The 27,946-nt window shown below is 38.4% G+C and overlaps 3 protein-coding genes and 1 pseudogene across 3 annotated transcripts; all 4 read left to right on the forward strand.

Moving 5' to 3' along the window:
- Nucleotides 1–5,116: 5,116 nt before the first annotated feature.
- On the forward strand, nucleotides 5,117–7,850 carry LOC124414487. The gene is made up of 5 exons (XM_046895435.1): nucleotides 5,117–5,146; nucleotides 5,709–5,880; nucleotides 5,932–6,013; nucleotides 7,151–7,403; nucleotides 7,767–7,850. The coding sequence occupies exons 1-5, from the start codon at nucleotides 5,117–5,119 to the stop codon at nucleotides 7,848–7,850; spliced, it is 621 nt and encodes a 206-aa protein (XP_046751391.1).
- A 1,468-nt stretch (nucleotides 7,851–9,318) lies between these two features.
- Nucleotides 9,319–12,704, forward strand: LOC124414488. Its single transcript, XM_046895436.1, has 5 exons — nucleotides 9,319–9,378; nucleotides 9,477–9,511; nucleotides 9,741–9,983; nucleotides 10,578–10,905; nucleotides 11,742–12,704. Exons 1-5 carry the CDS (start codon nucleotides 9,319–9,321, stop codon nucleotides 12,702–12,704), a joined length of 1,629 nt encoding a protein of 542 aa, XP_046751392.1.
- A 5,399-nt stretch (nucleotides 12,705–18,103) lies between these two features.
- On the forward strand, nucleotides 18,104–19,428 carry LOC124414553 (annotated as a pseudogene).
- A 1,601-nt stretch (nucleotides 19,429–21,029) lies between these two features.
- On the forward strand, nucleotides 21,030–27,661 carry LOC124414489. The gene is made up of 12 exons (XM_046895437.1): nucleotides 21,030–21,213; nucleotides 21,853–22,011; nucleotides 22,392–22,645; nucleotides 22,768–23,535; nucleotides 23,689–23,769; nucleotides 24,055–24,156; nucleotides 24,772–24,982; nucleotides 25,126–25,221; nucleotides 25,284–25,451; nucleotides 26,245–26,507; nucleotides 26,598–26,852; nucleotides 26,963–27,661. Exons 1-12 carry the CDS (start codon nucleotides 21,192–21,194, stop codon nucleotides 27,482–27,484), a joined length of 2,901 nt encoding a protein of 966 aa, XP_046751393.1. The 5' UTR covers nucleotides 21,030–21,191; the 3' UTR covers nucleotides 27,485–27,661.
- Nucleotides 27,662–27,946: the final 285 nt, after the last annotated feature.

Here is a 27,946-nt window from a genome sequence, read left to right on the forward strand (position 1 = left end):
ACTTGGTTAAACGGTGTGGATACACGCATTGGCAGGAGGCGGTAGCCTCATTAAAAATACGCCTTTCACTGTAATTCCCACAGTGCTTTAGGCGTGCAAAGAGGAAAGCCCATTTATTTGCCGCAGTGTTTGAATCGCGGATAAAGAATGTGAGGATTTGATAGAGGAATGAATTAATGAAGAAAATAAAAACATGCAGATTAGATTTATTTAATTTTTCCTTAATCGTTTTTAGGCACGTTCAACGGCATTAATTTTTCATCATAATTAATGTGAAAGACTTTTTAATGAAACTAATTAGCTATTTAACTCAATGTAGATTGTTATTACCTGATTAATTTATTTTTATTTATGGCTTAACTTTGTCACGCTCTATATTCCAGCCTCGTATGCTGATTATAGAACGAATTAATGAATAAATGATTTAACGCAGCGTTTTTCTTTTTTTTTTTCTCAATACATTTGATCATTTATTCCCCATATCTGCTTCTTTTTATCATCGGGAATTACACAAGCTATGATTATATGAGAACCAAAATTCCTTTGGACTGAGACTCGTCGTTTGGTAACTTTTTTTTGTAAAGAAGTTTCTTGCGTACGTAGATTTTGTGTTTCTTTTAAGCGAATTCAAAAATATGAAAAAACGCAGTATTATGATAAATATATAAATGACAATTGTTCTGGAAATTTCAGAAAAAATCTCAAAATTTAGGTCGAATTTAAATCCGCACTTCAATGGGAAAATATTTTACTCAATTTGTAAGACTTTTTATGACAGGAAAAATTTTTCATTTCGACTGTTGTTAGTGTCAAATCGTTTCGAGGCGATACGGAAATGTTTTTTTAACTCGCCTACTCGCCCCTTGCAGGCAATCCAACGTCCTAAATAACAATGAGCTTTCAGTGAGAGACCGAAAGTTTGGATGCAATGTCAACGTTTCGCTGCAACTATATCAGTGGAATAATTATTAGGTAAGCAAGGAAGTTTCACGCTTACGTGGTAGCGATTCGGCTGATTCGCGTCTTGAATACGGAACAACAACAACAATATTCCATTCGATTTGAGTTATCAACGTTAGAAAACCCCGGGGTTCTTGACTAGCGATTTCATTTAATCACTCAAGAAGTAATCGTTGAACAATGACTGAAAAACATCGACTAACTCGCTTTGAAACCAAAAAAAGTATCATTGACAATGACATTCTGCACTGCTTAAGCGTGACACAGAAGTAACAAAAGTCAACGAACTTTCGGATTCGCGCGCAATTAGCAAACAGCTCGCCAGTCGCACGTGATCTCAGTAGTTGCGAAATATTTTGCACGGCGAGAGATCGCGATTCGCGAAGATACGAGTGCTGCTCTCTGACGTTGAACGCTGGAAAAACCTCACGTTAAGTTCTGAAGTTGCACAAATTGGCGAGAACGACTTGCCGACAAATTCTCGAATTTATCCGCCGCGATCGATAACTCATTATCGATTAGTAATTCGCCTGATCCATTTGTACAGCATCTTGCATTTCCACCGTTTGAATCTCCGCCACCAAGAGTCGTTCGGTATTCTGTCGCAACTCTGTGGATTATTATTATCATTATTATTATTATTGTTATTTTTTTTTATTTGCAAGCTGTATACCTATTTATTATTAAGCAGAATTTCGAACGAGATAAAAATCAGAAAAAGAGTCAGCTTCCGATTCCCACCTAGTCTAACCTAACCTAAAACCTAACCTAACCTAACCTAAAACCCAACTGAACTTAAAACCTAATCTAACCTAAAACCTAACCTAACCTAAAACCTTACCTAACCTAAAACCTAATCTAACCTAAAACCTAACCTAACCTAAACTAACTTAAAACCTAACCTAACCTAACCAATGATTATTGATCAGACAATTTGAAGGAAAAAAATTGAAGGAGGGAAGCATCTTCCGCTTTCGACTCACTGTTTCCACATATTCGTCGACCGCTTCGTTCCTTGCCTTCCCGAAGACCTCGGCCACCCTTTTTCGGACTTGTTCGATCCTGGTAAGCTCGTCCTTGACGCTCCTGGACTCGTCGTAAAGGAGCTTCCGGTCCATTTCCAGCGTCCGTCTCTCCGTCAGGGTGAAATTCCGAAGTATCAAAATCCGGTCTACGAGATTGGCGAGCTGTGCGGGGCTTAGAGACTCGATGACTTCCGGCGATAAACGGAAGTCGTCTTCAAAGCTGGGAGAAATCGAGCGGGAAGAATCGTCCCTGCGAATTTCCTGACCTCCGGAACTGCGCGTCGAGTTTTCGGGAACATTCCAACCGTCGTCGAGTGTCGAGTTTTTATAATCGACGTCGATATTACCGCAGGATAAAACGTACCTTACAAAATTCTCGTAGCTTCGATTAAACGGATTTCCGGCGAAGAAAACGCGCTTGATTTTCGGAAAACGGATCATCGTTTCCACCTGGAATTCAGTCAGGCTGTTGTTCTCCATATTGACAGTTTCCAGGCTGGTAAAATCAGCTGCAAAGCTCAGGTTCCGCAGGAGATTTCCTGACACATCGACGTAGGCGAGATGCGGCGGGTCCTTTGGGGTCCTGACCGTGAATTCCAGCCTCCGAATTACGTTGCGAGACAAGTCCAAGTACCTCAAGCTCGTCAAGTTTTCAAAAAAGTCTTTTGATAAACGGGAGATCGAATTTTGCGCGAGATTCAAATGCGTCAGGTTCGTCAAGCCGCGGAAGGATCCTTCCTGGAGGACCTCGATACCGCATTCGACGAGGCTCAGCCTCTGCACAGGATACAAATTCGCGAAGACGCCGGTTTTTAGTACCGGAATCGACGAATTCGTTAGAACTACGTCGACGTCGTTTTCATAGTAGAATGAGAGCCGTTCGACGACACCGAGATCCACGTTTTTGCAGAATATCCTGTTTTCGCTCCTGCGACAAGTGGCCGTTGAATTCGCCGAAGCGAACAGAATCCAGACGAGTATTAAAACTTGGCGAAACATTTTTGCCGGGAGTTTTAGAATACTGAAGAGCAAAAACAATTCACGAGTGTTTATATATCCATATTAATGTCAACGCGCTGAAGGATTCCGCCGGAAACGTTAATCGCGGTTTCAGAATTCTAATTATCACGCGGTTAAACAAGCTGGGAAAAGTCGCCATGATGATCTATCTTCACATCCGTTTTCTAGAGTCATCTACAAGTCCTTTAGCTCAGACGCGATATGACTAAGACGATCCGTGAAACCCCGCCGGGGAATTTGCAACGCGTAATTCGCAAAATCCAAAGCCTGAAGCCGTCACTGGACGCGCGGAATTCGCCTAGAATTTCATAGTTACATCGTCAAATTTCTGCTTTTATTATATCTACGCGGTAGCTAGGAATTCCGGAATTTCATTACTCGGTTGCCTGCCTGAGCAGCTAGCAGGGAACTCTGTGCGAAATTAAACAACGCTTTCGATTGGCTCTATGGATGCGTCGGGTATGTAGTTCGGTAAAACAGGAATAAACAGAATCGATGAATAATGGAACAGACGAAACTGGGTCTCAAAAAATGGGCCTAAAATTAATCGATTGATGAAAACATTCAAAATTTATGTATTTTAATTTCGCTACAACTGTGAAAATCTTGTAATTTTATCGACTATACGAATTTTTCTTTTTGTAATGAATTTTGAAAATTTTTATCGTGTTCAATAAAATAATATGGATAATAATTTATATGTTAAATGAATATTTTTTCCATTCAAAATTAATCTTGAAACATAAATAAAACAGTTTTATTTAATTATTGTGTATAAAACGTATGAATTATACAAACGATAACAAGATTTATCAAACTTAATGTAAGCTGATGAAACAATGAGAATTTATGAAACAATATTTCTGTTTGTACTTCAAGCGATAAGAAGTAAAGTATTTCGATTTTAATAAAAGGTTATTACGTTCGCTAATTACAAATTTGAGATAAAAATTTAGAAACTCAAAATATCGGATCGAATATGGCGAACAAAAATATCTTCACAAATTACCTAATTTGTCAAAAAATATTTTATCAGCAATCTTCAACTCAGAGAATGATTAATTAATTTTTGTTCCGTTCGATCAAAATATGTATAAAAAATTACAAAATTCAGGAATTAACAGTTTTGTTAAAACAACTTTACGCTTGTAGAATTTTTCCAAATTAAACTCCAAGAAAATGAAATCAAATTAAAAAATTATAAAAAATTCAGGTCACTTAAAAGAAAAATCAGGCTTAGCCTCTGCGCTGATATTCTTCCGGAAATAATAATACCGGATTGTAATATCCGCAAGGACGACAACTTTATGGACAAGGTTGCGACACTGACACGAATATCAGGACAACGCACCTCCGTCGTCGGCAGGTGTTTGAATACGACGCCATCGACACGTTCCCTTCTTCCTTTCTGTATATTTATAGCCAGCGTTGTTCGACCTGGCCGCGGGCTATTTTCTTCTCGAACATAAAATCTTTGCTGAAATTCAGTCACTGCGATTCACTTTACGGACACTTAGAGACTGCAATAATTTAAAACAGGAGTCTAATAATCACGAGAAGTGAAAAAATTATTCAAGAAATTCTGCCTCATCTAGTTGCCGAGATGATTTTACTTTTATAGATTTGCTTTTGCAAATTTTCAATTGCTGTTCGTTGTTTTTTTTTTTTTTTTTTTTTTAACAAAAACTCGTATTCACTTATAATGTTAAGATTCAATAACTTTTGTTTACTCGCTGGTGGAAATGAGATTCTAGAAAAAAAAAAAGTCTGAGACGGAGAAAAAATTTGGCGCTGTTTTAATTTTCAGAGCACAGAACTCGTCGACTCAGACACGATTTCGATAGACGGAATCGAAGGCGAGTCTGCTCCAATTTTCACTGTGAATTTAAAACGCGTGTTATTATAATACGTGGAACGCTCGATTGTTTGTAACGTGCGCGTTGCAGTCTCGGTAAGAAATTACGAAATTGCAAAAGTCGACGAGATTACAAATGAGGACGAACGAAACGTGCAGGCGTTTGTGTCGAACGCGATTTAACTGTTAAAAGTTTGTCGAAACTTTTTATTCTTCTTATTCTTTTTTCTACGATTTTTAGTCACCTTTTGTACATATGAAACCAGGTCAATCGGATATTACATGTGTAAATCGATTTTTATTTTTTTTTATTTTTTTTTTCTCGTTACGGTATAATTTTATAGACAAAAGAAAAAAAAATAAGTTTCCGAAAGTTTCAACTCGAAATTTGAATTTTGAAAGGTCGCTCATAATTTTTTTTTCAATTTTTTGGTGCATTTTTTCAGATCTTTTCGAGCGACCTTTTAATATTCATATTAAAATTTCATAAATTTTTTTCCTTTTATTTAGTAAGAAAGAATCGATAACAAAACACGACGACATGAATTAAAAATCAAACAAAACACTGAAAATATAATTTTTTTAATTTAATTTTTGGACGATTTTTGACATTTTTAAAAATTTGGAGCGACCGCTTAAAATTTTTTTTTTCAGCTGTCCTTTGGATTGGGCTCTTAAACATCAAAAACTAACATTTTGTCACACGAGAATCAAAAAAAAAAAAAAATAGTCGGTTTTTTTGCGCCACCCTAATATACATATATATATATATATATATTTTTTTTTTTTTTTTTAATTTCGACACGCAACCTTTATCAGCTCCTAATCGCTCGCTAAACTTCGCTAAGCAAGGAAGAATATTTGTTGTTCAGGATTTGGCAAAACGGCGACGAACGAAAAAAGTAATCGAGCCTCGTTTACCGGAACCGGAAGTCTCGGAAATCGGAAAGGGGCGTCTGAATTTCAAGGGCTTTTCGCAAAGGTTGCTGCCCCGTGCCCCGGAGGGGATTTGTCTCGAAGGTCTTTCCTTCCTCCGAAGAAACCGGCAAACCACCTGCTGACCCTGGCCAGTATATAAGACTCTGAGTAAGACGTTGCAGCGTTCAGTCAAGAGACATACGAAAAGCATCGATCAGTATCGGTCAATTAATCGGTCAGTAAAAGCATCAGTCAGTTAAAATGCACGATAATCATGAGATTAAAAAATCATTTCACACGCGTGGAATAAAACAGGAAAAAGAAAATCCGAGTAACGAGTTGAATAAAAGAAAAAAAAAAAAAAAAAAAAAGAATAGTCTTGAAAAAAATTACGACGTGATTTTGAAAGCAGTTCGTGTACGATTTCCGAATAAAAATCATCGATGGAAGGATAATGGAAATCGTTATCAGTTCGCTTTGTTTCTGGGTTGACTTTTTTTTTTTGAACTACTGTTAGTCACTTTTACTGCATTCGTTCGCGAGGAGAATTAATTGAACCGATAAATTGACGGCTTGACGTTTTAATTCGGCAATTCTGCGGTGATCTGAAGGCTTTCGATTAATGGGAGAACAAAGTCACAGTAAAACGAGGAATACGATTTCTGCTCCTCTCTGATTTACTCGAGCTTTCATTCCAACGAATCATGGCGACACTTTTTCGATTAAATTGAGTGTAAAAAAAAAAAAAAAAATTATATATGTGACAATGTGAATTCAAGTGCACCATATAATATAATAATATCTGAAGAAACTTTAGCTGAAACAACGAAGCCTTACAAGCATACAAAGTATCTCGTTTGAAAAATATGTTCAAATATATCAAAAACTAACAATAAGCAATAAATTAAACAATATTTGGGACAAAAGTCCCATTTTTTGGGTCAGAGGTTTATGGTGGGCCCATTGTGACACAGATTTTGTTTTTCAAATGGAATCTAATATTTTTCATTCCATTTTCTTAGTTTTTTTTTTTTTAAAGAATTATATCTGAAATATTTTTTAATTTAATGTTGTTTTCGATATATTTGAGTATATTTTTTTAAATGGGACACCCTGTATATAATATCGTTGGAATAGAGTCAAGGTTGAGAAACGCGGTCTTTATTTTATGAATCAGTGAAAATCACACCAGGACAAGGAAATCATTGAATAAAAATTACTCAAAGAAGTTTGAATAATTTTGATTTCGGTTAGAATTGATCGTTTCATCGGAGAAATTATTTTCGACGAGATTTTTAAGAAATGATTCATAGATCTTGTATGGTTTTTTGATCTTAGATGACACGATCACGTAATTTCTTTTCTGCTTCAGAAACACGTACGACGTAATCATGCAGGGGATCCTCGTTTATGCCATCGCATTTCTCCTCGCGTTTGTGGGAAGCGGTTTTGCCGCACCTCAGTACATAGCAAACCCGGAAACGCCGTACGCTCATCCTGCGGTGTTGATAAACTCCCACATGGAGTCCCAACTGCCGGAAGAACTGCGTAATCCATTTTACAAGAACCCCAGGATCGCTAATAGCCTTGCCAAGGAATCGTGGTTCGGCAACAAGGAAATGCAGGTGGGTCAAGTGTCGACGTTTTTTAAAAATTTGGGGCGAGGTTAAAATTCCGAATTTGAAAAGTGCCGAAAACAAAGAATTCCGAATTTTTTGGGTGACGAAACTTGGAGCAAAGAAATTAAACTTTAAGGAAACATTAAAATTGCAAAAAAGTAAAGTTCCGGAAGGGCAAAAAATTCTGAATGATCCAAGATTTTTAGTTTTTTCAACACTTTGTTTTTTTTCTGTTTTGGATTTTCAATTTTTTTACGTTCAGAATCCTAGTCATTCTGATTTTCGGTTTTTCTAATTTTTTCACACCCACTTGTTGAGTAAACTACGATGTGTGAGCATATTTTAATTAATATTGAAATTATTCTGCAGGTACTAGAACGAGAGGCGGAAAAAATACCGAGAGAAAAAATATTCAGCGTACTTCACAACGCTGGACTCGTACAAAGAAGATAAAAAATGTGTTTTTCAACGTTATAAAAGTGATTTGAAGAACGCTTTTCTTTTCATTATTTTACTCATGCGAAACTGTGACAATATGCTTGGGTGTTTGTAAAACGTATGAACGACTTTATTCTCATCTTACTCTTTGAGCAAAAGACTTCTCTATTTATTTACAAATTAAATTAACTAGGTTATTAATCATCGTTGAATAAATTATTATCGAAGTAAAATCAGGAAAATCGTTCATTATTGCGCTCATTATTCGTGCCACTTTTAATGAGTCAATAAGCAGAAAATCACAAATTTATTGCGCTAATTAGTTGTAATTCGCACGTATAGCAATCTAGTTGCGTTTTTTCTGGCTCCTGATATACTGCCACCGAACACGCATCAACGAAAGGAAGTTGCCATCAGCCTGTTGCTGAATTTCACACGTCATATTCTAATCGTTAGAGATTCGACAGACACAATTTTTTGAAATTGTTTTAAATTTTGAAAAATAAAAGATCAAGATTCGAAGATTTTAATACTTGTGGATAAGTTTTGACGAGATTCTTGTCACTTTCTCTTCAATAATTTCTCACTGAATCGTTTGATACTTGAGACAAAAATACGATCAAAGAAACTTCTATCTAGAATAAAAGTCATAAAAATCTGCGTTTCGTAGTTTGAATTATGCTTCTGTTACTGTTTCTCTAACTAAAAAATAACATACATTTTCTATTCCTTTGATTTATCCAAGAGAGATGAAAAGTGAAATGTAAAATGTTTGAAATTGACAAAAACAAAAAAAATAGGGATTTATTGATCATAAATCTTTTTTCCTGACTGGATATTTTTATCGAATCGTGACGATGATCCCCGCACGATCACGAAGCGTCGTGATATATAACTGCAATATCTGCAATAACGTATAGCTACTCATCGAAAGCTGGTTGAGCAAGAGTCGGGGGAACTGAGATGAGGCTGTAAGCGAATCGATGCATCTCGATAAGAGATTTGCCAGCGAATATCTTTGTGGTGGTGAATGAGTAGTGGATATATATTATAGAACAAACGGCGGTTCCCCATAACGATGGCATTTCTCTGTTATACTATAGAAAATGTGCACAATACGCTCTTGAGAAAGAGACGACAGAGTAAGGAAAGCAAGAAGAAGAATAAGAAGAAGAAGAAAAAGGAAATATACTATTTGTCTTGACCGCGCTTCGTGGGGATGCGATATAAAGGCCCATCGAGAGATGCGCATCTCGCAGATCATCCACGCTTCTCAAACCGAGGACCTCTTTCCGGGCGCGAAAAGATCAACAAAGGCCAACCGAACGATCACAGTAATATTATAAGTTCTTCTGACTCTTGACGTAGTATTTTTATAAAATTGAAACTGAAAAAAAAATTTAAGCCAAAGAAAATTTTACCCAAAGAATTAGAAGAAGAAAAACGAAAAATCTGGGCCACCAGTTATTCCCGAAAAGTGGCAATGGAACTTTGGATGCTCTTCGGCTTTTGTCTGTATCTCGTTGCAACGACGGCGAAATCGGTGAGTTTTTCATTTTTTGATTAACGGTATTTTTCAAACCTTTCAAAGCTTGAAGACGTGATTCGTGACACGATCTTTACACGATTTTTTTTATCTAGTCAGGAGCAAAAACCTGTCACCGTGGATTAAGACGGTTTTTTGAAAAGTGGTTTTCTCACTTTTTTGAAAAATAATAACTCGTTTTTTATCGTTCCATAATCAAAACGAATACCTGCAAAATATTTTTTTCCAAAGATTGCAAAACTCAGTTTAATTTTTTTTCCACCAAAATTATTATAGATTTTTCCATAAATTGTCGCCATCATTTTTCACTCCGATTTACATAACAATCTCAAACCGATCGATCTATCATAATCGTGCAGACAACTTTGCAGGAGAATAATAAGCGTAGAGATAAACGTGAAACTGCACGTGCAGATCGTGCATCGCGAGGAATCGCATTATAGATTCTGTAAGAATTCACTTTCTAATGTCTCTGCACGATTTTCAATATTCATATATGCAGCGGTTCGGTCCGTTGCATCGTTCAATGATACTGATGCACTGCACTGCATCCACATATGTAAAAATATATTTATGGGGCGTTCCACGCCAAACCGTATACGGTTTAAAGAATTTTGATTTTTAATTTTCTCAATTTTTTTTTAGTACCGCCCTTTAGTCACGGAAAGAATTTCGGTATCGAAAAGTATCATTATTTTTATTATTATTATTATTTTTTGCTAAGCAGTTTAGTTTTTTTTTCATAAATTTTGGATATTAGGGGAAAAAAATAGAAAATTACTTTTTTGAGCCATGTATGAAAATTTTAATCAAATAAATTATTGGATTCAATTTCGAAAAACTACGCTAAAAATGTGGTGCATTACATAAAGACATTTAGAGAGCAAGTTTTTTTTTTTTTTTTTTTTTTTTTTTTCACCGTCGATAAACTTCCACGTGGAATTAAAGTTATCGCTTCAAAAATAAAGTCTACATTACTTTAGTATTGTTTCGAAGCTGAAAGTTTGTCAACCTTAGATTTTTCAAAATAGAATCCTGATAAAAAGAAACGAAAACAAAAGATAAAACTAGCTGAAAATTTATTTCTAAATTTTTAACGTAACGCATATCTGTTTTCAAAAATCTCCTTATTATAAAAATTGAATTCTTGCATATGAAATGAAAAATCTGTAATAAACCCGCTTTCAAATATTTTTTTTCATTAAATTTCACCATGAAAATTACCAGGAGGCCAAATCTCCTGACTCACAATTCGACGAAAATTCGGACTCCGAAGGACAGGATTCAGCGTTTTTTGACACCCAACCGGGTCTAAAAGACCAAGAAATTTCTGCAGAAGCCCGAAGACCAAGTCTTGTAGACCCCGAAGTCGCTGATCAACTAGAAGGAAACGGATGGCTAGACGTAATTCCCGGGACGCCTGGAAAGGACTATCCAAACTACGATGGTATTCCCGAAACCTCCTTCACGTGCCAGGGCAAAACACCCGGAGGCTATTATGCCGATATTGAGGCACGCTGTCAGGTACGAGAAGATTAATTTGGCAAAACGTGTGTCGCAAGCAAAGCGCGAGAGAACAAAAATTTCAAAAGTAGGGCTGAAGCTGACTCGATGAAAAATGATGTTCATTAACGTAAAAAAAAAGTTTTGATTTATACTTACAAGATTTGTGGAGAATCGATTCACAAATGCAAAGAGATATTCTTAATCAAAATTGGACGAGAAATTGTACAAAATGTTTGAAAAAAAAAAATAAAAAATAAACAAATAAATGGGAAATGTGATGCAAATTTTTTTTTTGTCGTTAATATTATATACAATGAGGTCAAATTATCGTTAAAATTTGGGGTTGAAATATATTTTTTTTTTTTTTACACTCAATGGAATTTTTAGATAATACGTAAAAAGAAATCCGGTTCAATGAGTTTTTTTTTTCTTAACATTATTGACTGTTATTATCAAGTTTTCATTTTTAAACTTTTTTTCACCTGATTCTGCATGTCCCGTAAATCCTTACTCACAGGGACAGAAATAATACTACACTAAAACGAGAATTTACGTGAGGAAAAATGAAAGTGTAAGATTCGAAGCAAGTGAAAAATTTGTGCTAAAATTGATGATGATATTTGCAAAAAAAAAAAAAATATATTTTATAAACTATTTTAAAATGTTTATTCGTCAAATTTGCGAGAAGAGAGTTTTTTTTTTATTCTCAGTACTAAACTACCGTATAATGATTTTAGTATGAAACGAGTATCTGATGAGAGGAAAAAAAATTATATTCTATAAATTTTGTATTTTTTAGTAAAATTTTCTGACAAAAACTCTGTGAAATATTGTAAAATTATATTCACACGCAGGTTTTCCACGTCTGTAACACCGATGGTAAAAAAAGTTCCTTCATCTGTCCAAGCGGCAGTATATTCAACCAGAAATACTTGGTCTGCGATTGGTGGTACGATTTCGAGTGCGATGACGCTACGGATCTTTACTCGCTAAACGAAAAGGTGAACCGAGGAGGCACAGGATCGGGTCCTTCAGGACCAGGCAGGACCACGCAGGAGGTTATCGAGCCCCTGAACCTGCAGGAGGGAAATTTTGTGGCCGAGGGTTTCGAGCTATCGCTTGCCGGAACCGGCGAAGGGGGTCCAGGATACGCGAGGAATGGAAAGAGTCGAGGATTCCAGAGCAACGTGGAGGAAGAGGAGAAGAATGCGGGGAAATTGGCTTCCGGTAAGGAGGCGGAAGGACGCGATGGAAGGAAACCAGCCGCTTCGTCTTCTCCGGATAAAGATCGGCAATTCCAAGCGGGAGAAAATTCTCGGGGTAATTATCGGGCCGGAAACGCGGTCGAGGAGCCTCAGAGGGCGGCGGGGAATCCTCATTTCCGGAACGGACGTCACGGCGAGGAATCGAACGGATTCAGCGAAAACCTTAACGACGTCTCTTATGATAATAATCAGCCTCGAGGAAGCCGGTTAGAAGAGCGACGCGTTCGCCAGAGGAACCGGAAGTTCGGGGAAAAGCGGTTGGATCGTGAAAGAAACGAGGATAACGATAACCCCGTGGATTTCGACAAGGAGGATCAAAGAGGGGGAGAAAATTTTGAACCTGCGTCAGAGTTTGGTCTCCATAAAACGGAAGTTGTCGGTCAAAATATCCGCCAAAATTATCCGCGAAAGAATTCTTCGGACAGAGTTCGGAAACCGGAAGGAAAAAATCAACAGAATGATTATCTACTTGGTATTGTTCAGGACGAAGGCAAGACCGGAAATTCACAAGCTAATTATAATCAGCCGAGAAGATATGTGCCGATTTTATAAAAGATATGAAAAATTTTATTTAATATAAACGGGAAATTCCACGCCGATTCGATCTGGGTTTAATTTTTGACATCTCAGACTTGGCACGCGATTTTTTTTGTTATTGTTCTCACTTTGAAAGGAAACTGTTTTGTTTTTTTTTAGTTCAATTTGAATTTTTTACAATTTTTAGAAACGATTTTATCGACCGATCAGAATTAAAAACTTTGTAAAAATTCAAATCAAAATTTTTAAGCTTGCACTAGGATTGGGCCGATTTTCTCTTCTTACTGTATTTAAGCTTTTTCCAAAAAGAAAACGTGGAAAAAATTGGAAGCGAAAGTCATTTTACTATGGATGATTGCTGAAACATTAATATTTGTCACATTGGATTGTTGAAAATGTTTTCAGATTTTTCGGAACCATTATACGATTTTCATTCTCTTTGCATCAGCAAAATGAAGAGGAAAAAAAAATGTCTTGTGAAAAATCTGAACAAATTAAAAAAAATCGAATGTGACGCATAAAAAAATTTCAGCAACCATCTATAGTAAAATTACTTTCACTTCTGATGTTTCTAACGTTTTTTTTTTTTTCGGAAAAAGCTTGAAAATAGTAAGAACGGAAATTCGTCCCACTCCTGGTCCAAGATCAAAAATTTTTATATCTAACGCAGGATTTTCCAGAATTCTTTCAAATTTTTAGTTTTGGTCGGTCGATAAAATCGTTTCTAAAAACTGTAGAAAATTCAAATTCAGTAAAAAAAAAAAAAAAAAACCAGAGTACCTTTCAAAGTGATAACAATCATAAAAAAAATCGCCTGCTAATTCTGAGAGATCAAGGGTAAAACCCAGGCCGAATTGGCGTCGAATACCCCAAATATATTTACGGTTGTAGAATTTTTTATTAATGTATTTTTGTGTTGTTTTACAAGTGAAACAATATTCGAAACGAATCTCGCAATTTACTAAATTGCAAAGTTTTTCACAGAACTGATTTTTTTTCTCTTTACCTCCATTCGATATAAAATTCAAAATTTTATTGATCGTTGAAAACTGTATATTGTGAATAAAAATATGTTGAAATTAAAAGCGTAAAAAAAAAATTTCACAAAAAACCGCTCGTATCAATCGATTAACAATCGTTAGACGAGAAAACTATGATCGTTTGTTTATATTCCACAGCTTGTCCTGCGTGTCGACGAATCACGAGTATAAACTTTGCGTTTTAACCTTTAATATCTACATATATTTTATCAATTATTTACAAGATTTTATCAATGAATAAGAGGTGAGTATGCTACGAAATAAATTCTTTATAGAAAAACGAGAGCAATAACGCAGATTTTTTAAAATAAAAACCAAATTTTCATTTCGAAATTCGAGTGTAAAATAAAAAAAAAATCAAGCACTTCATCGATGACAAAATGTTTTTTCCTTTCTTTGAAGTGTATGCAACAAATTAAGGAATTTTTGATAAAAAAAACAAACAAAAAAATTCCCAAAAAGAAGAAAATATCGATTTCAGAATATTTCTACTCACTCATCGAGGCTCGTTGAGATTCTGTCTTCGGTTGATTCTGGTTCCAAAAAGAGGCTGCCGATCGATGAGACGATCCTGCGAATGGGAAGATCCCAGGAAGAAGCTTTTCACGCCAAAAATGGTGCAGCCAAAGAGACCGCTGGACTTGGAGACGTGGTCGGTGGATAAATATTGCAGAAATCGACCAACTTGGGCTCCTCCGCCAAAACTTGACGTCGAACTTCTCCGCCGAAGGTTTAAATACACGCCGATCATCGATTTCGTGAAAATCGCCGAACGGCTTAGCGAATTTTGGAAAAAAAAATTTCACCGGTGATCGAATTATAATCGCAACGAAATCCGTTCGCCAAACGTTATTCCAATTTTCGATCGAACTACGGCTTATCGTTAACCGATTTAAATCTTAAGCTACACTCACACTAGCGCACACATTTCACCACACAAACTGCCACGCCTTCGGCTCCGATACGTTCATCTCGGAAGACCAAATTCGACTGAAGAAATGTTGTGAATTGTGTACCGAGCGGTGACACCCGATGTTATTGTTTCTCGCAGACTCTAAACGGGGCGTTTATCGATCTGTTATGATCAGATTTTCAACACAGACGCACTCGCAGGATGGTCGAATCTTTCCAAATCGATATCTGGCTGATTTGAATCGTCGGCAAAAAGCTTTCGGAAGCTGGAAAATTTTGACAATTTTCTGAAAAGATGTATAAACATTTTTTTTTTTTTTTTTATACAATTAACAATATATAATTGTATCGACGACTGTTATTACTAAGTACCTACTTTATTATCGAGGTTCGTTTACCAAAAATCGATACTTTTTAACCCTAAAACGATAACAGGAGTGGGGGGTTAAAAAACACCCCACACAAATGTAAATTTCCCGCCGCAGGAGGACGGTTTGATTAAATTTTCCTGTTTCGCTCACTAATTTTTGACCACTTTTGTGGAACTTTGGAAAAAAAATTTTTGGCCCACGTGATTTTTTTATTTCAACAAAAAAACAGAGAAAACGAGATCCTACAGGACCCTTAACGATATCATCTAACAGCGAGATGGAAATTATAAGATTGGGGCGTTTCTTAACCACCCTCACCCCCCGTTACCGGAAGAGATAAAAAAAAAAAAAAAAAAAAAGTTACCGTTATAGGATTAATTATTCAATCACGAGGTTGCAATATATAATATTTCGTAAGCTGAGTTAATGAAAGATAAATATTTTCGGCTGACCTGATTCCTCGTGATTAAGGGGAGACTACATCGAAATTTTGATAGTATCGAGTTTTTGATTTTAGAAAGGATTAAATAAAATGTGATAAAAAAATTGCTCCCAACAAAAAAATTTTGGTAATGGTAGTACGTGTTGCAAAAAAAAAAAAAAAAAATTTTCAATCTCCCGTGACGAAAATGTACGCGCAATGAACTTTTGGCAGAAAATTTCCAGCGTATCGCTCCCAAAATTTTTTTCCGTATACACTTTCATTATAGGAGATTGAATTTTTTTTTTTCAGGACACGTACTACCGTAGTCTAAATTTTTTTGGAAGGGATATTTGATCGGATTTTTTTTTAGTCATTTGAAAAACGAAAAACTCGATATTACCGAAATTTCACCAAAGTTCCCCCCTTAAGGGGATTAGAGATTTCCGCATCTCTGGACGGAGTTGCTTACCTACACCGAAATCTGGTCCACGACTCATCAGCATTCCTTTCATGCATCGAATAGAGCACGTTTCAACGTTCAAGCTTGCCATGCGTTCGTCATTAATCAAGATCATCTTCTACGATATAATGGTCCAGCGTGTTTGAATCACGGCCGAGTCATGATGCTGATGCTGCCGTCTGCTCACACTCTTCCTACTAATTATCAATCAGCATTCACCGTTTTGCCGATGCGATGTTACTCAATATAATAATTATCTATCGAAATAACTAGAATTTCATCATAAATAATAAATTGAAAAAAATAAAAATTCAATTTTTATATTTTTACATTTAAATAATAAATTATAAATCTTAATATTATACCTATTTTTATAATAATAATAACAATAAAAGGTAAAGTTTTCAAATAGAAAGGTACAATAATAAAATAACTAAATACAAGGTAATAATAATTAACTAAATAATGAAACCCCTATAATAACTATTATTACCATTAACTATATAGAATTATTCAAATTTAAATCACAGTCATTAAAAAAATTTTAAAACACTTTTTATAAAAAAATCGTTTTTGCTTTCCTTTTATTTTTTTTCCTGTGGGAAGGGGGGGGGGGGGGGGGGGAGTTACACACTTTTTTGAACTTCCTGTTCGACGATTTTGAACCAAATCGTTGTGCTGGAAGTAAAAAAATTGCAAAAAAAAAACAAAAAAACACGTCTGTCACATAGTATTAATCATTTGTTGTACTTTTCTACACTGTGAACGTGTGACATTGGCTCGGTCTTGACCTTATTTATACCGGAGCACCGAGTTACATATATACACGCACACGTTAACATGCTAATGACACCTTCCCGCATTTGCAACGATTATCATATTCACCCGTCTTAGACTTGAAGAATGAAGAATGATTGATTTTTCTCTAGGATAGAATACTTCTACAACCTTTTACAGTCTCTTCCCAAATTTCTTGTCACTCTCGGCATAATTAAGACAAGAAAAATTTTTACCAAGGACTTTAGAAACGCGTCTAGTTGTGAGCCTCGGAGTGACCCATAAAAATGAAGTTTTATCCAAATAGGGAGTAAAAGAAAAAAATTAATAAAAATGAAGTTAAAACAAAAGGAGCGAAAAAAAAAACCGAATAAAAAAAATGTTGACAAAAAGGAGAAGAAAGAAGATCTTCTAGAGTTACATAAAAATAAAATTTTTTGTGACGCCGTATTAAGCGGAACGGTTTAAAAATCGATCCGTTTTGTTCCAATTCCTTCGAACTCGCTTTTGTGTTCTTTACGTTTCGCTTATTATTATTATTATTATTATTTTTCAACCTCTCTCATCCCACACTAATTTCAAGATTTCAATAACAGAGACGGATGACTTGGAAGGTGGGCATGTAACATCGATCGAAATAATGGCGTTACACTTACTTAATACGTGCAGCAACGTACGTGTTTCATAATCGCTAAACGAGCATTATACAAACGTCCGATATTATTGCCCCATGCCTTGGGGCTGACAACGCGTTGCAAATTCATGCGCTGCTTATTTTCCTGCGGGATATAATGAAATGAAATGAACCGACGAAAAGCAATTCTTGTAACGATTTGTCGTTTGCGCTGTGAATTCGAATCGCAAATTTTTTAATAATCTACTTACAAAATGACGAGGAAATAGCTGCAGAGAATTCCTGTCGTTAGAGGAAATAATAAATGGAACCATGAACATCCGTCGACGATTGAAACGCATTTACTTGAATTTCTAAAAACGATGATGGCGCGTTTGATCGAGATTCTGTGTTCTTTCATATGGAGAAAACGATAAACGCGTGTTTTTGACCCGGCAAAAGAGGATTTGATGAAAGTGAGAAGAAGGAACGAATTAATCACTTCGACGTTCTTTGAATCACCTGATCTTGGAGACGACAATGAGAATCAAATATCAAAAGAGAACTTCCCTCGTCTCTTAAGGATGAAAGAAAATTCTCGTCCATTTTTAGCAAGCGTATAAATTTTCCCTCGAAGAAGTGGAATGTGAGAGGATTAAACAAGGGCACGAATCCCCATAAGAACCTTGAAATTACGTCAGACATCTAGTGTGGGTCGTCTTAAGCTCGTCTGTCTGACGAAGATGAGCCATCGGCACCGCGTTACGCCATCGCGTATTGCCGAATACAGATCACTTTCGCCAGTGAGTGAGATACCTAGGCCTATACGGAGATGCCTAATGAAACGCAAAAATGAGAGCAGCGAGAAAAAGACAACAAGGTAGACGAGGATGATGAGAAAAAGGGTAAAAAACATGGGAGAACCACGATGGTGGGGCACCTTAACCGCCAAATCGAACCGCCGAAGAACCACCGCCAAAACGCAGCTGCGGATCTCCACTATATAAGTCGAGACTTTTTCACCAAACCACATCAGAAGCCCAACAAGCTCTTCGTCTCACAGTTCTTTCCATTCAACTTCGAGTTTTAGAAAACGGCTAAAATGGCTCTCAGGTTCAGCCTCGTGATTCTCGGCTTCGTCGCCATCGTCAAGGTCAGATTTTAAACTCTTTAACAAAACGTTCTTCCGACTTCTTCCCTAACTTCATCGTACTTCTGTTATTCTAGGCGCAGGAGGGATACCCTAGAGAAAACCCATCCGATCGTCTAGGATACAACTACAATGGTAACGAAGAGGAATCGGTTTCTGGTGGTGAAATACCCGGAGAAGCTGGCAAGGACTATCCAGTCTTTGCTGAGGTACCGGAAACGCGTTTCGCATGTGACCAACAACAGTTCCCGGGCTACTACGCCGACCCTGAAGCCCAGTGCCAGGTCTTCCACATCTGCCAGTCAGGTGGACGTAAGGACTCTTTCCTCTGCCCTAACGGAACCATCTTCAACCAGGAAAAGCTCGTCTGTGATTGGTGGTACAACTTCGACTGTGCCCAGGCTCAGAACTTCTACTCCATAAACGAAGCCATCGTCAGAGCCATGGAAGAGGCGGACAGGTAAGAAATGGTGCCAATTCGGAAGGTCAACATCAAATGGTGTTGGATTTAGACCAAATCTGGGCTCCAATGACTGGACTTTACTTTTGACCACATACTGATCTACGATTTCTTAACTTCTTTAGACTCGCAGCCGAGAAGAAGGCCGCCGAAGGCTACCGGTATTCCTCGCCATCATCTGGTGGCCTCAAAAACGAACAGCAGAAGCCGCAAGGACCTTCTTCTGACTTTGATTCCGTCGTTGTTGAGGCTGCAAGAACGGCAGCGAATCGCGCTCAGGTTCCTCAAGCCCAACGTCCAGTCTACGACAGACCGGAAGTTCTCAGACGCCAACCGACTCCGGCTTATCCCGGGGCATCTCAGATCACCGCCGCCATTTTCGAACAGCAACCCAACGCTCCCAGGGACTCTGGAGCTCCTGCTCAAGAACCATCCAGCAAATATCTTCCAGCACAATATCAGGCTGGTCAATACTAAGTTCGTCAAATCTGCACGGTGTGGCGGGGAAAAAATATTCGGTAGTTGGAATCGATAGTTCATGTCAACCATAATCTGATAATGATGATACTACTTTTTTTGGAAATTTAAACTTAGATTGCTGCTCTTTTCTCCAACAAGTTTCAAAATCAGCAAATCTTATCAAATCTATTTTGAAACCAAGATCTTCTCTCTTCTAGATATTTTTTCCCTTTCCATCGATATCTCGTATATTTGTATATTTGTATTATCTATATATTTATATATGTATATATATATATACGTATGTACAGATGTAGAGTAAATATATAGTTGCCAGTAATAAATAAATTTCAGACAAAATCAAACCCTTATATAATTTTCTCGAAAGTCCAATACTCATCCTATTTTATCATCCACCAGCAAGATGGTTTGAACCACGATTTCCATTCAACCACGAACTTCACGTGAGGAAATATTGACTCTGAATTATTCCAGAATTTCCTCGATGCAAATGATTCCGCTTGAATTACTTCATGGGTTTGAAATGCAGAACAGTTTCGTATCCGTGTGTTATAGAAACGGTTTTCCAAGGGAATAGAACCGTTTTAAAACGAGCCGGTAGCCGAGCAATTTGCTTCAATTTCATGGTAGACTTCGTACCGAAAACGGCAAAGTAGTAGTGTACCTAGTTGGCATTGAAAGGAAAGACGGACGGTACCCAACTCAAAAGGTGCTCGAGCTTTATTCAAGTACCAATTTGCGCAACTTGAACGAATTCACTTAACTGAACGAGTGCACGAAGAGCAGCCGCGTATTCAACCTTGCAAATTACCTCGCAATTTTTCTGGTTCCTCGCAATAGCAATTGCAATAGATAAGCAATTTTGAGATTTTCATAATTTTTTTCTTCCATTTATCTTGTTTAAAATTCATACCCTGATGGACTGCATATTTGCTATAACGAAGAAGAGCAAATAGTCGTAATTGTTTAACTACACATCCATCATCGCGTTGATAAATTGCTAGAATTTATCCTAACCTTGACGCTATTATAAACTATTATGTGTTTGCATTGGCGTGTAGAAGACTCGCGCCGTTTAAACATCCACTTTCAGTTTCTAATCACACGCTCGAGTTCCGCTCGAACGACAATTGCAGCCTTGTCACTCGCGGATGACCTTATCTAAGTATATAATGATGCGACTCAATAGAGATAGTATAAATCAAGTTCTGATCACCAAATGCTTCCATTGATCAAACAGCTTTTACAAACTGTATCAAGGCTCAACGATCCTCTCATAATTCAACCCCATAACGAATCTGCGCAGATTCGCTGCTCGGCCTGCGAGCGTTACAAATAATTACTAATCAGTGTGTGCAGCGGTATATATACATACGATGATTATGTCACCACGCTTTGTTGCAATTGCACAGCAGCTTGTAGTGCGATTGCAGTGTACGTGCTGCAACCTTGACTGTTCTAACTTGAGCGCGACGCGATTTCCTACATGAGCTGCACTGTATGCAGGAGGTGCACTTTGATTGTGGGACAAGTGCTGCACCGCGTACAGTCAAGTGCCAATAAAATTGTCTAGGCTAGGCCACGCGACAAGGCGAAAAGTGGTGGGGATCAACCGCACTGGTAGAAAACCACCTACGTCTACAACCTGATGCACTTCTATCTCCCTTCCTTCTCTCTATGAATCTATTGTCGTCGTGGGTGCACGCACTGCACATTTATCAAGCCCCTGAATTCCGCCGCCGGACTTAACATTGCAAGCTCTGATCAGGTTATCGTTACAGTTGGTTGCTGGCCTAGGCCTAGTGCAGTTCAGAAATGGAGCGTCGATCTGTGTCAGGTACGCCGCGGAAAACATACCGATCATCCCCAATCCCAACGCATCCCCAATCGCGGTTCATCCATTTTCGAATGTGTATTTTCATCCTCTCAACGGATCTCCTCCCTCTGACCTGAAGAGAGATCATCGTCAACGTCATAACACGCCTCTCGACCTCGAGCTATTCTAGTTTTGGTAGATTGACAATTTTCCTCTGACTTCGGTCGTCAAGGGTTGAACGAGACATCGCGAAGCCTGCGAATTAGGACGATTTAATATTTGATGACGGATTTAACTTCGTTTTCCTCGTTGCTAGTTTCACGTGCTAGTTTCGTCGGTCTTCGCTGTTATCTTCTGCGGTTGAATAACGTGCTCAATGACAGTTTCTACCATTTAAACTCAATCATGCAATTATAGATATACGTACCAACGTGCAATGCAGGTGGAGACCGCGCGTTCAAACCGTTGCCCTTGGACCTCGTTACACTCGAACGAAGGACGTAAGACAAAAAATTTGTATACTCCTCAGCTATATATGCACTCGGGTTGCGTTTAAAGTAGCAAAAAGAAATCCTTACGTTTCATTTATCACTGACTATCGTCGGTCCGCGGTTTTGACAGACTGATACATGGCCGAACTCGTTCATTGGTTCTCCACAGATCTGATAAGCCAGTTTGAGCCCTTATTGCGGAGATTCGAGGACGACGATGGCCTGGTAATCACGGAAGCGACAGAGGAAGCCGGGTGCAAGGTGGGCGACAACTACATGTCCGTCGTTATGCGAGCGACCGTGAAGGGGTCGCGTGGAAATGGAACAAGTCAGTAATCTAGGGCGTCGTGTCTTTCACCTTGACAAGTTGCGCAACTCGGCTGCAATTGCAACGAGTATAATAAATCAAAAGCAAATCAGTCGAAGAAAATGGGTTCAGAACTAATTGCGTCTGAACAACGATTTGAGAGTATCAAAAAGACACATTAAGGTTCCAAGTGGTGGACATTTTCTCAGATAAACTTTGCACGAAAACACATCGATTCTGATTCGTGTTCAAAATGATGAGTAAACACTTTGTCGATACACTATCTTCACTCTCTGGTAGTAGAGATTAGGAGCACCGATTGTCCCCTTACGGGAACAACGTTCGATGCTTCATTATCACATCATTTGTTTTCTTTTAATTTCCGGTCAACCTACCGCAAGGCTACGCCAAATCGATAGTGACCAAGTACCTACCTCATCACCGAGAAATTACCCTGATCTTCAGGACAGCCGATCTGTTCAAGAACGAGAGTTACTTCTACGAACGACTTCTACCTCTGTTTGGGGACTTGGGACCGACCTGCATCCACGCTGATGGAGACAAAATTTTAATGGAGGACCTGAAACACCTCGGATACTCGGTCCTCGAACGACGAGAACTTCTCGATCTCGATCACAGCTTGGCCACTGTCAGAGTAAGTGCGATAAAAGGTCAGTCATGTTTGGAGTGCGGTTCAAAAGTCGGTTGACCTGGTCGTGTTTCGGAACTCTCGTTCTCACTGTATTCTCAAATTGGTTAATACCGATCTGTTTTCAGATCCTGGGTCGATTACACGCCTCGAGTTTGGCGCTGAAGTTGCGAGATCCTCAGCGGTTCGAGGAGCTAGTGAGCCCGCTTACGGAGGCGATCTTCCCTCAGGACACGAGGCCCAGTCTGGGAGTGTCGATAAATGATTGCGTGAAGATAGCCGTGGCTCAGCTGCAATCGATCGAGCCGAAGAGCGAGGAGCTCGAGATCGGCATACAGTTCCTGAAGAGCTTTGGTGAGAGCGTCTACTCGGAGGTGCAGAAGCTGGTGGTCCCTGGTCAGGGCGAGTTTGATGTGTTGACCCACGGTGACTGCTGGAACAACAACATCATGTTCAAGCATGACAATGCCGGCAGAGTGGTGGACGTGAAGCTCGTCGACTTCCAAATAACTCGGCATGTTTCACCGGCTGTTGATTTTCACTACTTCGTTTATTCCAGCCCCAAGTCCTCCGTAGTTGAAGATAACTATGACGACCTTGTCCAGGCCTACCATTCCGCCTTCGCCGAGACCCTCGAGAGGAAGTCTGTTCCACTGGAAGCCCGCCAAAGACTAAGTCTTGAGTGGTTCAACGACGAGCTCAGGAAATGTGCCAAGTACGGAATATTCACCGCATGTTGGATCATCCAAGCCATTCTTGCCGAGGAACAGGACACCGTGAATATGGACCACGTCACCATAGATTTCATGAAGGATTTCATGAACAGGCACATTCAGGTCAAGCCTAAAGTCGCTGAGAGGCTCAAGTGCTTACTTGTTCATTATGTACGTAGGTACATTTAGGAAAGTGGAATTCCATGCGGCATGATGGATCATGTGCTGTGGCATTTTTGAAATGGTGGTGGTGGTCACCGGTGTTCTTAAACAATTCGGACAGGTTGATGGGGGATGGAAATGGAATGGAAATCAATGCGTTTTTGGTGGGACCAGAAAAGAAACGCTGATGAAGTGATTCGAAAATTTCCAAAGCAAATGGAACGATTACTTGACGTGTACATATTTGAAAAGTTGGTGTGTCTTTGAACTGGTGAAGCAACTGATCTTTTCATCGCCGAGATAAATTCCAGAGAATCAATGGACCATGAAACGACAAATCTTCTCTTTCCACTCACAATTCTTGCGATTTAATGCTGTAAATAAGGATTTGAAATTAATAAATATCTGTCATAATGAATTGGCTTTGCAATAGAATGAATTTTTGTTCCCGACCATTGGCCGAATTCCCGTGATTCCGTGACAGTTTTTTTTAAATCTTGATCGTTGAATTCGAGTGAATCGCACTCTCGCACTGATTAGTCCGATACTGCAAAATTATCGATTTTCATGGACTACGGGTCGATGAACGACAAAAGTTATCTCTACAGCTTTGAAGGCACATCTAATCGCGCAACTGACTACGTGAGATCTAAATGACGGTCAGAGCTACGCCCGTGCATATAATAGGACAGTTGCTCGTTCGAAAAGCAGCAGGTATATAAGTGTGAGCAGCTCGTCACCGTCACTGCAATCTGCAATTTCAATTACCGGATTTTTTATACTAGCGCAGGTAAGTTCTTCCGCCTCTATTTCACCTTCCGATAAACCGAAAATTAATATCTCAAAGATCAATTCGCTCGAACGTTCTAATTGCAAGCGGTTACTCAATAACTGAAGTGCATTAGCGCCCCTTTCTACGCGGTTTACGCAACACATAAGCGTCGATGTACGATCGGTTGCTCGACGCAGGCGCAAAGTCGAACTTTAACCTTTAGCATACGGTCATTGATCAATCAACGTTTTACTTTAATTTGGTTCAATGTTTTGGACTGTAGATAAATTTTATACAGAAAAAAAGATTTTTAGAAATTACTCAGACTCCGGTCCTCTAAGGGTTAATTCGAATTCTCAAAGAGAACAAAAAAAGGGGGGAAACGATTCGACGCGAGCGATGTAACAAAGAAAATTTTTACTCAATGCCAATTTATGTTGACTCTTTTCGCGTTTTTAAATAAGATTTTAATTATGTTTGTTCAGCTTAGAATCAGTGGATTTCGGTCAGAGGTAAACGAACGTAACAGTCGACTACAACGGATTGTATACATCGTTGATTTGTGGAACCGTACCAGTTTAGCTGAGCAAAGGTTCGCCGATAATCGGTTTGACAACAAATCGAACTTAAAGGTCGTGGAAATATCCGAAATCACAATATTTCGAAGCAGTAACTTGCACGCCATCAAACTATCAGGTGATTGGTTATCGAGAGACGTGTTAGTCGGCAGAATTTTTAATGAAATTTTAACTTTAACCCGATATTGAATTCAACTAAGTATTTTTAATCCCTTGACTCGGTTTAGAACATATAAATTCATCTATTCAATCATTCGAAAGTTTTTCAAGTCAACAGAATTTGGAAAAAAATTAATCCACTGGAGCAGAAGTTCGAGAAGAAGAGCAACGAGATTGAGAAACGACCGGAGAAAGCAGGTAATAATGTAACCAGAGTGTGAAGAAGAAGTAAATCATCGATAACAATTAAATCGCTTTAGCCAAAACCATGGACCTTCAGTTTTTGCAACAAGTACTGCGAAAGTGGGAAAAGGATTCACGCCTTGAACTGACCTCGGTCAATGAGACTCCGGCTTGCGGGCTCGGCATCAACTTCATGTCGGTGGTAAATAGAATCTGCGCAAAAGGAAAACGCGGTGACGGTTCGCGTAAGTAAGCCTGAAACAGTAAAACGCATCCCTGGTTAAGAGGGACCACATGCACCTCTCTGAAGATTCTTAAACTATCCGTTCAGAGGTCAAAAGTGTTTCATAAGTCACAAAAATGGGTATCCAGCAGTTTCTAATTCAGTAACCCCCTCACCCCTTTCTGGGGGGTAAAAAAATTGTTATGATTTACTATTCTTAACCCCGAAGTAAGACGTTTCACCAATTCAAAGCTATCATATATTATTATTTGAAAGGAAGATCTCGATAGTTAGACGGCTATTCAGACAAATTTTTCTCAAAACATGCTCGAAAATAGTAGAAGAATGGCGAAGAAATGTGAAAATTATCATTTTCAACATGGCGTATAAATGGAATAAATCTGAAATAATTCGTAGGGGTGAAATATGCCTGAAGTAATGGAATAAGAAAAAGAAGGGTCTTGTAACATCGATTAGATTTCGAAATGTAACGATTTTTTGCTTTTACGAATTTTTTCCTGACTTCGGGAATGACCAAAATAATTTCCAGAAGAGGTCTTTCTGTTATACGTACCCATCATTTCTTCCATGAGAATCCATGCAGTGAGTCTTAAGATAAGAAATCGAATGCACAGACTCTCTTTTTTTGATCCCTTGGAAACAGAGGATGAAGTTATTGAGTTATGAATCGGTGGAGCCACGTTCTTGTGATCTAGAAATTTTTTTTTGAAGGGATAGTTTGGGATATCCTTTCTATATACCAACTATGTTTCATCGATTACAGTAACAAATAAGAACGACGCCATTTGTTGTAGCGTACGAAGTCAGCCTGATAACGAAGAAAGTTCTAGATGACGAGTGTCATCAGATGGTATTTAAGAGCTTCGAGATATTTTTGAACGAAGTAAAAGCGTACAAAGCGTTATCTCACCTCCTTGGCGAGAACCAGAAGCTGATACCAAACTGTCTCCACGCTGAAGATGATCTGTTAATACTGGAGGACATGAAGGACCAGGGATTCACGATGCTCGACAAGAGAAAGGGTCTCGATATCGATCACGCGATACTTGTGATGAAGGTGAGATGCTCTTTTAACCGTTTTAACAGTGTCCGTGAAGCTCACTTTGAATCTTCTCTTCGTACACAAAGACATTTATAATTCTTTCAGGCCCTCGCTGAATTCCACGCCGCGTCTTTGATCCTGGAGTACAACGAGCCGGAAAAGTACTCTGAAATACGTAACGAGATCAGAGAAGTACTATTTCCGCCGGACGGTGATCACGAGGGGATCAAAGCCATGATCACAGCCCTTCCAACGCTCATGATGTTCTACCTGAAGGTCAGTGCCACCCCCGAAGATGATCACGCCAAGGAAATGGCCTACTTCGAGGACAAGTCCGAGAAGATGTACAACATGCTGAAGGTCAGTTAAAAAAAAAGAAAAAGAAAATTAAGTGAATTAGTTGAAAAAGCTGAATGTACCTGTAATATCAATCAAAGAATTCACCAACGCTTCGATCTACGTCGTTTCAGGAGATAATAAAGCCGAAAAAATTTGCCGTGATGTGCGCAGGCGATTGTTGGATAACGAATCTGCTCTTCAAGTACAAGGAAAATAACAACGATAGTCGATCGGTGTCGGAGGTGCGACTGCTGGACTTTCAGGGCGCGAGATTCGCTTCGGTGGCCATCGACGTCCTCTACTTTCTCCACACGAGCGTCGATCACATGGTGATAGAGGAGCGGCTCGAAGATCTTTTGCAGGCCTACCACACGGTGTTCATTTCCAGACTGTCTTCGATCCCCGAAAAAACGCGCGACCAACTCTCGATCGAATGGCTGAGGAACGAGCTCAAGACTCACGAGCTCTACGGCTTCTTCATGGCCCTCTGGATCGCCCCGGCAACAACCCTGAACGAAGAACACACCATAGACGGTGTAACCGTCGCCTCGGTATCCGCCGGAAATAATCACACTCCGGAATATATGCAGGACAAATTGTCCGTTGCTCTTTTGACCAAGGTTCACGAAAAGTGCAAGTACTTTCTGAAATAGAAAACACCGATTAGATAACGATAGTTAATACATAGGTGCCTCATGTTTTTCACAGTTTTGACAAATCACCTTTTGACCATTTCGAAGAAAGTATATTACTTGTGGTGTTCTGATTATTTTCATCGTAGCTGCTGTATCGGGTTTTAGTCACGTGTTCTCTTATCTATATACATCCTTTATGTCATGTTTTTTTTTTTTCGCTTTTAAAAATTGTACATTTTATTATTGCATTTCCAAATTATTCTTTTCTTTCTGTTGATCTATGAAGAAATTTGAAAATAACAAAAAATATTTATCCAGTATTCGTTATTATTTGGTATATGATAAGCTTGTATTTTACTATATTTATTTAATAACTTTACGCATATCTAATAAATTATTCCATAATCTTTCACTGTATATACATGCTTTTCATAGTATAGAATATATTTTATTTCACCTATGGAAGCATTTTTGCTAAAA

The sequence above is a fragment of the Diprion similis genome, chromosome 14 (genome assembly GCF_021155765.1).
Source record: "Diprion similis isolate iyDipSimi1 chromosome 14, iyDipSimi1.1, whole genome shotgun sequence".
In the NCBI taxonomy this organism is placed as follows: domain Eukaryota; kingdom Metazoa; phylum Arthropoda; class Insecta; order Hymenoptera; family Diprionidae; genus Diprion; species Diprion similis.

Coding starts and splice junctions, on each gene's coding strand:
- LOC124414487 (XM_046895435.1), top strand. CDS start 5,117: ATGAAACCAGGTCAATCGGATATTACATGT. Junction 5,881..5,931: donor GGAGGGGATTTGTCTCGAAG/GTCTTTCCTTCC, acceptor GACCCTGGCCAG/TATATAAGACTCTGAGTAAG. Junction 7,404..7,766: donor TCGGCAACAAGGAAATGCAG/GTGGGTCAAGTG, acceptor ATTATTCTGCAG/GTACTAGAACGAGAGGCGGA.
- LOC124414488 (XM_046895436.1), top strand. CDS start 9,319: ATGGAACTTTGGATGCTCTTCGGCTTTTGTCTGTATCTCGTTGCAACG. Junction 9,379..9,476: donor TTGCAACGACGGCGAAATCG/GTGAGTTTTTCA, acceptor TTTTTTATCTAG/TCAGGAGCAAAAACCTGTCA. Junction 10,906..11,741: donor ATATTGAGGCACGCTGTCAG/GTACGAGAAGAT, acceptor ATTCACACGCAG/GTTTTCCACGTCTGTAACAC.
- LOC124414489 (XM_046895437.1), top strand. CDS start 21,192: ATGGAGCGTCGATCTGTGTCAG. Junction 23,770..24,054: donor TGTACATATTTGAAAAGTTG/GTGTGTCTTTGA, acceptor CGCACTGATTAG/TCCGATACTGCAAAATTATC. Junction 26,853..26,962: donor AGATGTACAACATGCTGAAG/GTCAGTTAAAAA, acceptor ACGTCGTTTCAG/GAGATAATAAAGCCGAAAAA.